Source organism: Diabrotica virgifera, chromosome 3 (genome assembly GCF_917563875.1).
Source record: "Diabrotica virgifera virgifera chromosome 3, PGI_DIABVI_V3a".
NCBI classification, from domain to species: Eukaryota; Metazoa; Arthropoda; class Insecta; order Coleoptera; family Chrysomelidae; genus Diabrotica; species Diabrotica virgifera.
In genome coordinates this window covers 250,138,093-250,151,635 of record NC_065445.1, presented here as the reverse complement: position 1 = coordinate 250,151,635, position 13,543 = coordinate 250,138,093, and the positions used below count along the sequence as shown (strand labels likewise).

Genomic DNA, 13,543 nt, shown 5'->3' with positions numbered 1-13,543 from the left:
CTTTAAATGTTTAAAAAAAATTGTTATAAACAAATTAACATTTCTTAGAAATTGTTTATTATATTCTAATTTTAAAAAATATTTAAAATGCGTATTTCATAGGTCTTGAAAATGAATGCCTTAAAAAAATTTTCCAACCATTTGCAAAAAAGTTAGCAAACAGCAAAATAAATATACGATATCTCCATTGTTTATACTTTGTTTTAATTGTTTCAAAGCTTAAAAGTGAGTCTATGGTACAATCTAATTATTCACAAAGAATGTCAAAAATTAGTGCAATGGTTATATTTTAATCAAAGATTAAAAATACTTTTTTTTGTAATTTTTAGCGCCAAAGTAAGCTTGATACAGAGCCGGAGATAAAATGTTCACTCGAAGCGACTGACACGCTTAAACTCGCGCGAGTTGTGTATGTGGGCGGGTAGCTACGGTACTGTATTATTCTACTTTCGCGCGTGTAAATTACAAAAAAATATATTTATAATCTTTAATTAAAATATAACCATTAAGCTGATAATCGATATTTTGTTATAAATAATTAGCTTGTACTTTAAACTCACTTCTACGCTTTGAAAGAATTAAAAAAAATTATTAACACCGTAGTAATCGTATGTTTACTTTGCTCTTTCATAACTTTTTTGCAAATGGTTGCAAAAAAGTTTTAAAGCATTCATTTTCAAGATACTTAAAATGCGCATTTTAGCTATTTTTTAAAATTATAATATAATAAAAACATTCTGAGAAACGTTAATTTGTTTATAACTATTTTTTTTTAAACATTTAAAGATTATGCAAAAAAATAAAAAATTTATATTTTGTCGACAAAATGTTAAATAGTCATCTCATCTTTATAAGGTTTCAAAGTTTGATCAGTGTATCATATTTATTTTGGTTATTATTGCGACCGTAAATTATTAATTAACAATTGAATTGTTGCTAAAATATTCGTTTAATTTTCACCAGCTTCTGGAACTATAATCTAAACCAAGAAGGCTTTTAAGTCACCAAATTATTTAATTATTGGTAAATAATTACTTATCTAAAACTTTATTTGAAAATTAAAGATTTTGTTGGGAAAACCCGCATTTTCCGAGGAAAATTTTCGTCGGATCATATCGGGAAAAACACGTCTCTATGCAGAATTTAATCACGGTGAATTTTTATTTGAGTGTTTTTGTTGTAAAGTTAAAATCTTCGGAGTTCTAGAGCAATAATTGAAAAAAACACGATTTTCGGGCGCCATTTTGTTTATAAAAAAAGTAGCACACTATCTGCGGACTTTGCATATCTATATTATTAATATATACAATAATAAGATTCGATTCCAGCAATAAAATTGCTGGTAAATAACTTTTCCCAAAAATGGCCCATTCTCCGATAATCAGCCCAGACTAAAATTGAAATTGACGTAAAACACCGGAATTATATGATTTTACTTGCTAAACTTACTAAAAATACTTGCAGGCAGAAACGATAAATAAGAGAGAGAAGTTTTACAATATTTAAAATAATTGAAAATATGTAATTGTGTTGTACCTTTTTATAACTCTCAGTGGTTTTATGCGGGATATTTTTTTAATAAAAAATATTCATTTCGAAATCATAATCGTGCATAATAATAATAAAATAATATAATTGTGAACATTTCATGTTTATAAATTTTTGTCGGTTCAAGAACATTGACATCTAATTAAATTAAAAATTACTTCACCAACCAGATGGTCAGAAATCCGACTTTGTTTAAAAAATAATTTGTATGTTTGCCAATTACCGATTCATATTTTTAAACATATAAATTAAACTTACTTATTTTTATGGCAATGATAAATAACGGTTTGTTTTATTTTCAGATCCTAGGACTGCCGATTGGCCTCTGATGTCAGGTCCATTTCCTACGTTAGTGATATGTCTTTCATATGTATATATAGTTAAGGTAATTGAGCTTTTTCTTTATCCCATAAAATGGGTTATAGTATTTTGATTTACTTTTCGTCATTTTCTAATGAGCGAAAAAATACAGATCCAGAATTTTTTTTTCAAATTTTCAGAAATGTTTATTGGTTTAAAATACAGTAATGCTTAATGTAATAGCTCTCACAATAAAACAAACATTTTCCCCCTGACCATTGGTCGTCTGGGGGGTTAGCCAAAATATGAATCAACATTTTTTTTCTTATAAATAGCAATAAAATTAACAATAATTAACAAAAAATATAACTAATAAATATGAAGAACATGATAACTAGTTTCCAGTGAAATTCCGTACTTGGGTAAGATTATACTTGGCACCAGAATACGTAATGTAAGAGATACTAAATTCAATTAAATATTAATTATGATTTAATAAATTCGAAAAGGTCACTTATTAATTGATAAGTATAAACTGCAGTAAAAAAATTAGATTAACTTTTACATATTAGCATGTCATGAGGTTGGGTCTAGGACGTTTCATCGCCGCCAGTTCATCGCCGCCGTTTCGATGCCGCCAGTTCATCGCCGGCCGATTCATCGTCGGCCGTTTCGATGCCGCCGGTTTATCGCCAGTCAGTTAATCGCTAACTGATATATTTCCGAATTTTCGACCAATTTTCGACAGTTACATTTATTATTTATTTTTAGTATTAATTAGGAATTCTAGGAAATGCGAGATATGACCATTCCCGTTGCCATACTTAATCTTTTAATTTAGGGGAAGTAGAAATAAAACAGTAAATTAATATAAAAAATTTTTTTTTTATTTATTTGTCATAAGTTTTGAACTGAATTTAACGTCGTGTCGTGTCATCTCTCATAATACAAGATCAACTGACTAACTGGCGATGAAACGGCCGGCGATGAACCGGCGGCATCGAAACGGCGGCGATGAACCGGCGGCGATGAAACGTCCCATTCCGCATGAGGTTAATAGTCTAGTGTAATATTCCAACACTAGCTTGTATCTATACTTCCATGCATCCCTTGCGTATCCAAATAGTTTCGTTCAGCCCAAACCTCTCATAAGTTCCAACAATTCTTCCCTTTCCAATCTTCCTTTTTCGAACCACTTCATTCTGTATTCACGTAGTATCGGGCATGGTCTAATGAAGTGCAGAATATCTTCCACCTCCATATCATTACACAAAGCACACTTTTTCCATCATCAGCCCTACCAGGTCTATCATTGAGATACAATACACCACATCTAATCTTAAATATCCAACCTTATATCATTAGAACTCACCTCGTCCCTCATATAACGTATGTCAACGCGGACTATAATTAACTCTCTATAACGATTGTAGAAATTTGACTCAGTTGCTCTCTCCAATACAGGATGCAAAGAGATACTGCAAATTTATGTACAAATGAAAACAAGTCGATTATATGCCATATGCTATATTGCAGACAGGGAGTAAAGCCTCTTTCTGAGTAATTGTATTAGGAAAAGTCCATTATATCACTCCGTATTATCAGAACAGAGCCTGAGATGATCCGCTCTTCGGTACGTCTGGATAACGAGCTATTCCAACTCTCCAAGGATTAGCAGGATCTAGAGTCTGAGCACATCCTACTATCCCCTTATGCGTTTAGTCCTTTACTCAGGTTAAGGTACACTCCTTAGACTCACATAGGGTTACAAGCGTCCTTAAAGATATAGCCTTCAGTTTGACGGAACCAAGATGTTGCAACGTGGAAGTGGGATTAGACAGGGTGATACTATCTCCCCAAAATTGTTTACAGCTGTACTTGAATATAATTTTCAAGCGAATGGATTGAGAAGATAATATGGAAATTAATATAAATGGAGAGGATCTGAACCACCTAAGAGTTACTTATCTGATAGAGTTGATAATGCAACAAAAATGCTGGAATCGCTATATGAAGCGTCAAAAACACGCTAGACAAAGCGTCTTAAAATGAACACCTCAAAAACAAAATTTATGACCAACCTTGTAGTCAACGATAAAATTCAAATTTAAAGCCATAGCATCGACCAAGTAATAGCTTACAAATATCTGGGGTATGAGATTTGCTTAGGCAGAGATAATCAGATGTATCACACTTGACAGATTGAACAATACTTTCAAGTCTAATATTCCAGCTTGTTTGAAAAAAATGTTTTCAACCAGTGTGTTTTGCCGGTTCTTACATGTAGCGAAAACACTAAATTTGACAAAAGGAGTACTGGAAAGATCCATGTTAGCTTGATGTTAGCTATATTACCATCAAGGCACGTATCCACTAAGGTTGCGCCCCGCACTCCCTGCAACTGCTCCAATCAAAACGGCATGCGCTCCTATTGGGACCATGCAAGTTCGGAAAAGCGACACCTGGTTTCATAGCTCAGCAACATTTTTCGCACTTTTAATTATACTGGGCAATCATATTGGTCCTGGTTACTGGACAATTGTCAAGGCCATAGCCCAAAAAAATTATAAGAAGAAAAAGTAATATTAAGGTTATGTTATTAAAAGGTAAACAATTGTATGTAGTAAATAAAATTAATTATTAAAATGCACTACCTACTACAAGCAAAATACAATTAATTAAATTTACTTTTATATAATAATTGCATATCATATCAATTGTGGAGCAACACATAATTTTTCTTCTTCATTGACAGTAGATATGAAATAGATGTCAATTTGACAATTTCAATTGACAATATGAATTATTTAAGAAAGTTGTAAGATTTCTCCGCTATTCGCGCACGATCGTTTCTTGTATCCCCTCCAAGTACTTGCACACGGCGAATACATATAAACCACCAAGCTCCGATTGGAGAGCCGAGGCGGAGCGAGCACTGTTGCACAGTTCGGGAGCGCCAACGTATCCAGTAGGTGGAGCAGTTGCAGGAGCGCGGAGCACAACCTTAGTGGATACGTGCCTTCAGAGATAAAGTACCAAACTACCAAAATAACATCGCACATAGCTCACTTGTCCCTAGGCTATAAATAAGAGTCTGATCCTCATACCTGCGTATTACGGCTCTAAAATAGTATGAGAAAACAACTGTAAACATGAAAATCCCTAAAGAGGGACTTTTTTTATGACCACGTTTTCAGGATTTGGAACCACTGTTCCACGTGATGGAATGGCATCGAAAGCACGACTGGCTTTTCCGCCAGTTAGGCTAAGGCTCCACGGGCGACAAATTTACGCTAGCAGTAGCCGTAAAACGAACTTAGGTTCCGCGGAACGGAATAGGAATAGCCGAACTGAACCGACCACATGACTTGTGCGTAGTCGCTTGAGTTCGGCTATTCCTATTCCGTTCCGCTGAACCTTAAGTTCGTTTTACGGCTACTGCTAGCGTAAATTTGTCGCCCGTGGAGCCTTAGCCTTAGGAACGAGATTATGTAAAAAACGGGTAGTTTCACTTCGATCTGGCAGCATCCCGGATGTTTTGTGGCTTTATTTACATTGTCTTCGCTGAAGTTAAAATAATACATTCAGATCAATAAACTTGTTTAATTTGAATAATTTTCAATAATTTATATCCTAGTAATCTCATACCAAGGTCTATTGTCAATAAATTAGTAAAAAGTTTAACGACACGAATTTTAGAAAACCAGTAAAAGTCACCTCATTAGGAGATTCATAAAATGTCCATTTACGTCAATACACCAAGTCGTGCTATTTTTAAAACTTTACAATACATTTTACAACATCCCTGACTGCAATGTTTCTTTGTTTCAATGGTTCTTCTTCTTCTTCTTAGCCTTTTATCGTCCACGTTTGGACATAAGCCTCTCCCAACTCCTTCCATCCGTCTCTATTCTGAGCAACATATTTCCAATTTGTTCCAGCTATTGTTTTTATGTCATCTACGCTTCTCATCTTTGGTCTTCCTATTGGTCGCCGATCTTAGTGACGTCTCCAAGGCAAGTTGTAGACGTGGGGTGAGACAGGGATGCGTTTGTTCGCTAATTATTTTTAATGCCTACTCGGAAGTGATCTTAAAAGAGTTAGGGTGAAAGCTGGAATAAAGGTAAATGCAGTTCCCGTTAACAACATTAAATATGCGAATCACCCTATTATCTTAACCGAAAATGTTGAAAATCTTGTATGGACAAGAATACCTTCTAGCAATTAACGTCAAGAAGACAACATATGTGACAATATCTAAAACTCTTAGAAATAACGAGAATCTTTTCCTACACGGAACCGACGTCGAACAAATAGACCAATATGCATATCTTGGAACAATGATCAACTCCACAAATGATTACTTCTAGGAAATTAAAATCAGAATAGAAAAGGCTAGAGCAAATTTTAACAAAATGAGAAGAGTGCTCTGCACAAGAGATTTGAAGTTAGTGCTAAGGGTTGGGTTGACTAGGTGCTACATTTTCTCGATTCTCTCTTATGGAATGAAAGCTTGGACCTTAAATGTGGCATCAATGAAAAAACTGGAATCATTTGAGTTGTGGGTGTAAAAATATCAAATATCATAGACAGAACACGTCACAAACAAACAGGTTCTGAGAAAGATCAATAAAGAAATGTATATAAATATATAAATAAAGGTACAATCAAGACAAACAAATTGGAATTTTTCGGACATATTACACGTGGATGGAGATACAACGTGCTAGAACTTACTATGCAGGGAAAGATTCAAGGAAAAAGAAGTATAGGGAGACGTAGAATAACATGGCTGCGCAACCTGAGAGAATGATACATCAAATGAACTTTTCAGAGCAGCCGTGTCTAAAGTCCGAATAGCTATGATGATTGCTGACCTACGCCGCGGAGATGGCACTTGAAAGAAGATTATACTCCTTGTGTATGTATATTCAAAAATGATATTGGAATAAAACCCATACGTTGACTTTTCTGAGATGGCACTTGAAAGAAGATTATACTCCTTGTGTATGTATATTCAAAAATGATATTGGAATAAAACCCATACGTTGACTTTTCTGAGAATATCGTACTCAATAAGAGTTCTTATTCAATAAATTGTGTTTTGAACAGGAAAGTTTTGGGGTAGTTCTGATTTCTTCCATTATATATGTATTTTGGGCTGCTGAATCCGAATATGAGGTTTGCGGACAAAATTTCGTGACGGAACATTGAAAGAAATCGCAAAAAAATCGTAAAATTTCTGCTTTTTCTCGCTTTTTTGCTTATATCTCAAAATCCATTAACTTTCAGTAAATGGTCTCTTAACAGAAATTAAAATACTTAAAATTCTCTACCAACATCAGTAATTACTTTTTTTTTTCAGACGAACCGTATGGTCTAAAATGCAAATTGAAAATTACCAATTCTTAACGGTCTCGGAAAAACCCACTTTTTACATTCCAAAACGTTATTTTTTATTATAATGCTGTCATTTGAAATTAAATGGATCCCGCAGAAACCTTATGGGAAATGGCTCTCTGTCAAATGCTCTGAAACTTTGGGTTCTGGTAGTCCTTGATGTGCAGAACACAAGACTCAATGGATGCATAGCTCCAAAAAATCATGGTTTTAAGATATAGGTAAGCCTCTGAAGTTATAGGTACAGTGAGGACGTTTGACTTGGAATACATTCATTTTCTCGATAATGGGCGACTCTGGAGATAAATTACAAATCAGGTAGATTTTTATTTTTATATATCATACTAGTGACCTCATCCATCTGGGCGTAATGGCGCAGTCGATGATTTTTTTAAATAAGAATAGGGGTCGTGTGATAGCTCATTTGAAAGGTTATTCAATTTTATATTCAATAATATAAACATTAACATAATTATTTATACAGGGTGCCCAAAAAATTTTTTTTTAATTAAATTAATTGAGACAAAAATAGGAATCAAGTATATTCAAATGGGAAATAAGCCACAATTTTACCTAAAAATGATTTTATTAACGTTTCGACGCCCAAGTCGGGTGTCGTTGTCAAAATACAAAATAATACTAAATAAACAAAAATGTTGTTGTTTAGTAAAAAATTCTTCTAATAATTTATTTAATCTGACTCATTTATATCGGCAATTCAGACACGTATTATACATTTTATAGTAGACGACTTTAAAATGATATTGCCAATATTGATGAGTTGCGTTCCTGGGACGACTTTACTAAACGTTAATAAAATCATTTTTAGGTAAAATTGTGGCTTATTTCCCATTTGAATATACTTCATTATAAAAATGCCACAAGAAAATAGCTTCAGAACAAAAAAGAGGAATGTATATAATTTATTTAATTCGAAATCAATTTTATTGTTGTCCGAAAACAGGAAAAAAAGATTCATTTGATAAATAAATATTGTTTTTCGCTTAAATTCAATGTTAAAGCTGCCACCCACCTGCCTCCTAACAGTTTGAACATTTAATTTAAGCGAAAAGCAATGTTTATTTTTCAAATTAACATTTTTTCTGTTTTCTGACAGCAGTAAAATGTATTTCGAATTAAATAAATTATATACATTCTTCTTTTTGTCTCAATTAATTTAATTAAAAAAAAAAATTTGGGCACCCTGTATAAATAATTATGTTAATGTTTATATTAGTAAATAGAGAATTAAATAACCTTTCAAATAAGCTATCTCACGGCCCCTTTCGCTTAAACTAAATGTTCAAACTGCTAAGAGGCAGGTGGGTGGCAGCTTTAGTATTGAATTTAAGCGAAAAACTATAGTTATTTATCAAATAAACATTTTTTCCTGGTTTCGGACAACATTAAAATGTATTTCGAATTAAATAATTTATATACATTCTTCTTTTTGCACCCTGTATAAATAATTATGTTAATGTTTATATTATTGAATATAGAATTGAATAACCTTTCAAATGAGCTACCACACGACCCCTTTTCTTATTTAAAAAAATCATCGATTGCGCCATCACGCCCAGATGGATGACGTCACTAGTATGATATATATGCCAAAAAATTGTAATTTAAAAATAAAAATCGAAATAATTTCTAATTTATCTCCAGAGTCGCCCATTCTCGAGAAAATGAATTTATTCCAACTCAAACGTCGTCACTGTACCTATAACTTCAGAGGCTTATATCGTAAAACCATGATTTTTTGGGAGCTATGGTATTTTGGAGCTATTGAGTCTTTTGTTCTACACATCAAGGACTACCAGAACCCAAAGTTTCAGAGCATTTGACAGAGAGCCATTTCCCATAAAGTTTCTGCGGGGTCCTTTCTCTTAGTTTTCGGTACAAATAATAAATGTCAGATCACATGCTATGTCCCTTGTGACAGCTTCCATGAATCCATTCCATCCTAAGAGGCCGGGAATGTCTCTGCTTTTCCCTTACAGCCACTGAAGATCAGGCACAGATGGAGTCACAGTTTCAGTTGGTGTGAACATTTCCTTCGGATCTGTTATCTTGATTTCTGATAAACCTTGAGGTTTTGTCCTTTTAAAATGAATTAGTTGAACAGGTCCCTGACTTCTATAAACCTCAGGCGCGGGTTTCGTTTTTAACCGAGGAATGGAGTGGTTAGGAGTTACTGCATGTTTTGGTGCAATACAAGAAATGCCATCCATGACGTGAAAACTGTGGTATCCATCGATTGTATGTATGTTAAAATCAGCGTTATCGTACACCTACTGTGTAAAGCACGGCAGGTCAATTTTCTGCGGATCGCCTGCGAATGCTGACACTTCAGGCGAACAGCTTCTGTATAGGATGAACAAAACCCCAAAGAGGAAGCTACATCAACCTATTTTCTTGAGCCGTACTTTTTGTAGAGAAAACGGCCAACCCTGCAAAGTATGGTAAGACGAATTATCTGGACCTTACTGCCGCTACAAGACTTTGAGCAAGCGCGTTGCTTGTCTGCAAGTGTCAGCAATCGCAGGCGATCCACAGAAAATTGTCCAGGCTTGCTTTACACAACACGTGTACGTTAACACTTATTTTAACGTACATAAAATCGACGGATACCACACTTTTCACGTCGTGGGTGGTATTTCTTGTATTGCACCAAAACATGCAGTAGCTCCTAACCAATCCATTCCTCGGTTAAAAACTAAACTCGCGCCTGAGGTTTATGGAAGTCAGGGAGCTGTTCAACTAATACATTTTGAAAGGACAAAACCTCAAGGTTTATCAGAAATCAGGATAACAGATCCGAAGGGAATGTTCACACCAACTGAAACTGTGATTCCATCTGTGCTTGATCTTCTGTGGCTCTAGACATTCTCGGTATTTTAGGATGGAATTGATTCATGGAAGTTGTGACAAGAGGCATACCATATACATATTATGAACTAACATTTATTATTTGTACAGAAAATTAGGAGAAATTTATCAAATGACAGCATTCTAATAAAAAATAAAGTTTTGGAACGGAAAAAGTGGGTTTTGCCGAGACCGTTAAAAATTGGCAGTTTTCAACTTGCACTTTAGACCGAACAGTTCGTCTGGAAAAAAAGTAGATAGTGATATTTGTAGAGAATTTTAAGTACTTTAATTTCTGTTAACAGACCATTTACTAAAAGTTAATAGTTTTCGAGATTTGAGCAAAAAAGTGGAAAAAAGCAAAAATGTTTCATTTTTTTGCGATTTTTTCAATGTTCCGTCAAGAAATTTTGTCCGCAAACCTCATATTCGGATTCAGCAGCCCAAAATACATATTATTATATAATGAAAGAAATCAGAAATACTTTCCCACTAGGGAGTTCGTAGAGTACAAATTGACTGAATTATTCCTATAAATCTAAATTTAAAGTCGATAAAAATAGCAAAATATCTGAAAAGGGGATCCCTTTGAAATTAAATTTTAATGGACGATTTTATATTTATGTTAACCGACCAGGTGTTTCCTGTAGCAGGTAGTTTCTTATTTACTAATGACGTCAATGGAAGAGATAAAGCTTCATTAATAAATATACCAGAGAGAATAAAAATATTTTAAATAAATTGTTGTTATTATAATAATTTGTCAGGTTTAAGGTGAAGGACGCCATAAGAAGTACAGTCTTACGAAAAAAAATGTTTATTATTCAAAATACGATATGTATATTGTATATCATCCGGTGTTGGAAAGTTGGTCGAGAACACTTCGTCGACGGAAAATTAGTCGACAACATTTGGTCGACAAACAGTTGATCGAATGCACAATTCATCGAATGTACTTACAATAATTCGTCGACGAATTTTTGATCGAATGGATTTTTCGTCGACAAAGACCCAAAGGGAATAATGATGGCAAAAAAAACTTCTAAACACGCCAATATAATATAAGTTTCTTTGTACCATATTAAAAAAAATAATATTATAGATTGCCAGTCCTAAACCTTGGATAAAGTGTGAACGGAAATTTATTCTCACTATTTCTTTACTTTATTTATTGATATTGACTTATTGCAGTCGAAAACATTGTACGAAAATGTCTCGATTCCCTAACAAGTTATTTACCTCAGCATCTCGCATATTTCGTCTTGTCCGCAAGTGCCCCCAAATTTTACTTGTCCGGAAATGCTCCGTTCGCAAGTGCGCCGACACCAAAAAGAAGAACGGTACAACATCACTAATTAAAATATCGGTTTATATTTGCTGTCTACTCTCCCACCGCAGCCAATTTTTTTATTAAATTTAAAAATAATTAAGATTTAGAAAAAAAAAGTAACAAAATTCGAAAAAAAAAATTCAGATACGTTTCCAGTTAACAAAATAAAAACCTATAATCCGTCGTTTGTCACCATTAATCCCTTTATCCTAAAGATAAATAACAGTTTGTCGACGAAAAATCCATGCGAACAAATGTTCGTCGACGAATTGTACATTCGATGAAATAGGGAACTGGCACTAAAAAATTTTTTGCATAAAATTGTTAATTTATGTTTTAAAATGTTATATTCAAAATATTACGTCTTAACAATGAATAGTGTACGTACAACATATGGTCAAAGTTCCGCGCCTAAAATTTCCGTTTCAAACAACTTCAAAAGCGAGAGCTGGGCTCTGACGTCACAGGCCACTCGTATCGTTTGCCCGTTCGGTGGGATATTGCATTTAATGCAATTTGATGCAGTTTGCACATAGTCCATTCTTTCACGGTTTTTGCTCTAAATTTTAAAGAACCGGTTCGATTGACATGAAATTTGGCATACGTATAGCTTACATGTCAAAGAAAAAAAGTGATATTGTGCCGATGTGTGCTTTTGCCCTGGGGGAGACTTTCACCCCCTCTTGGGGGTTAAACAATATATGTCCAAAATAAGTCCGAAAATTGGTAAACTGACTAATTTTAAGTAACTTTTGTTCTATAGAGCTTTTTCGCCAAGTCAACACTTTTCGAGTTATTTGTGAGTGAATATGTTCATTTTTCAACAAAATAACCACATTTTTAGACGGTTTTTCGCAAATAACTCAAAAAGTAAGTATTTTGTCGAAAAAAACGTTCCTAGCAAAAATATAGCTTATAAAAAAGTAAAAAAAAATGGTGTACGCGTTAGGTCTCTGGATCTCGTAGAACCAGAGTTATAGCCAATAAAAAATAGATTCATATTCACCAAATTTCAAATAGAATATTTCGACGTGAAATATCCAAAAAATTAAGCACTTTTTGGGGAAAACCCATTTTAACTTTTTTAAAGTGTTTAAAAAAAGTTTTATTTCTGTTTTTACAAAAAGTTTCTAGCATTAAATTTAAGCAAGTTACGCTCAAAATAAAGTTGGTCCCTTTTGTTTTTGCAAAAAAAATCTGGAAGACCACCCTCTAATTAGCAACTTAAATGAAATTAATCGTTACCGCTCCAGAAATTATTTTACTTATGTTGTGTTTATATGATCTGTAAGTTTCATCGATTCCAAGTGCTTATTTTTGAAAAAATTTGGTTTCAAAATAAAATTTTTAAAAATTTAAATTTTTAAAAATATGCTTTTTTTCAAAATAACTTAAAAATTGTTAGAGGTACCAAAAATCTTGAAAAACAAAAAAAAAGTTAGATTTGCTGTTCTGAATATCATGTACTTTTTTGTTTTTCTGTTAGACAAAAATTGATTCAGATTTGGTGTTTCTAAATTTGCATACATTCGTGATCAGTGACTCGTTCAACCCCTTTTAACTACAGCCCTTTCAATAATAAGGACTTTGAACCGATGAAACTGACAGATCATATAAACAATATATACACGAGTCAAGAAACTTGTGAAGTCGTAACGATTAAGTTCATTTAAGATACTAATTAGGGGGTGATTTTCTCGATTTTTTTACCAAAACCAAAAGGAACTAACTTTATTTTGAGCGTAACTTGTTTAATTTTGATGCTAAAAATTTTTTTTATAAAACAAAAATGAAGCTTTTTTTATACACTTTAAACAAGTTGTAATGAGTTTTCCCCGAAATGTGCTTCATTTTTTGTTATTTCATGTTAAAGTATTCCATTTGGAATTTGACGAATATGAACCTTTATTTCCTTAGCTATAACTCAGCTTCTACTAGGTGTGGAGACGTGATATATACATCATTTTTTAAAAAAATTTACGGGCTATATTTTTCCTAAGAATATTTTTTCGAGAAAATACTTACTATTTGAGTTATTTGAGAAAAACCGTCTAAAAGCGTGGTTATTTTGTTAAAAAAATGAAAATATTCACTGCC

At 33.4% G+C, this 13,543-nt stretch overlaps 1 protein-coding gene across 3 annotated transcripts in view; it reads left to right on the top strand.

Moving 5' to 3' along the window:
* LOC126881679 (elongation of very long chain fatty acids protein AAEL008004-like) overlaps nucleotides 1-13,543 on the top strand; it is a 210,586-nt gene that overhangs the window by 161,202 nt on the left and 35,841 nt on the right. For all 3 annotated transcript variants that reach the window (XM_050646083.1, XM_050646084.1, XM_050646082.1), the window contains one exon: nucleotides 1,851-1,933. In XM_050646083.1, coding sequence (XP_050502040.1) covers nucleotides 1,851-1,933 — 83 coding nt within the window. The remainder of the gene's footprint in view (nucleotides 1-1,850; nucleotides 1,934-13,543) is intronic.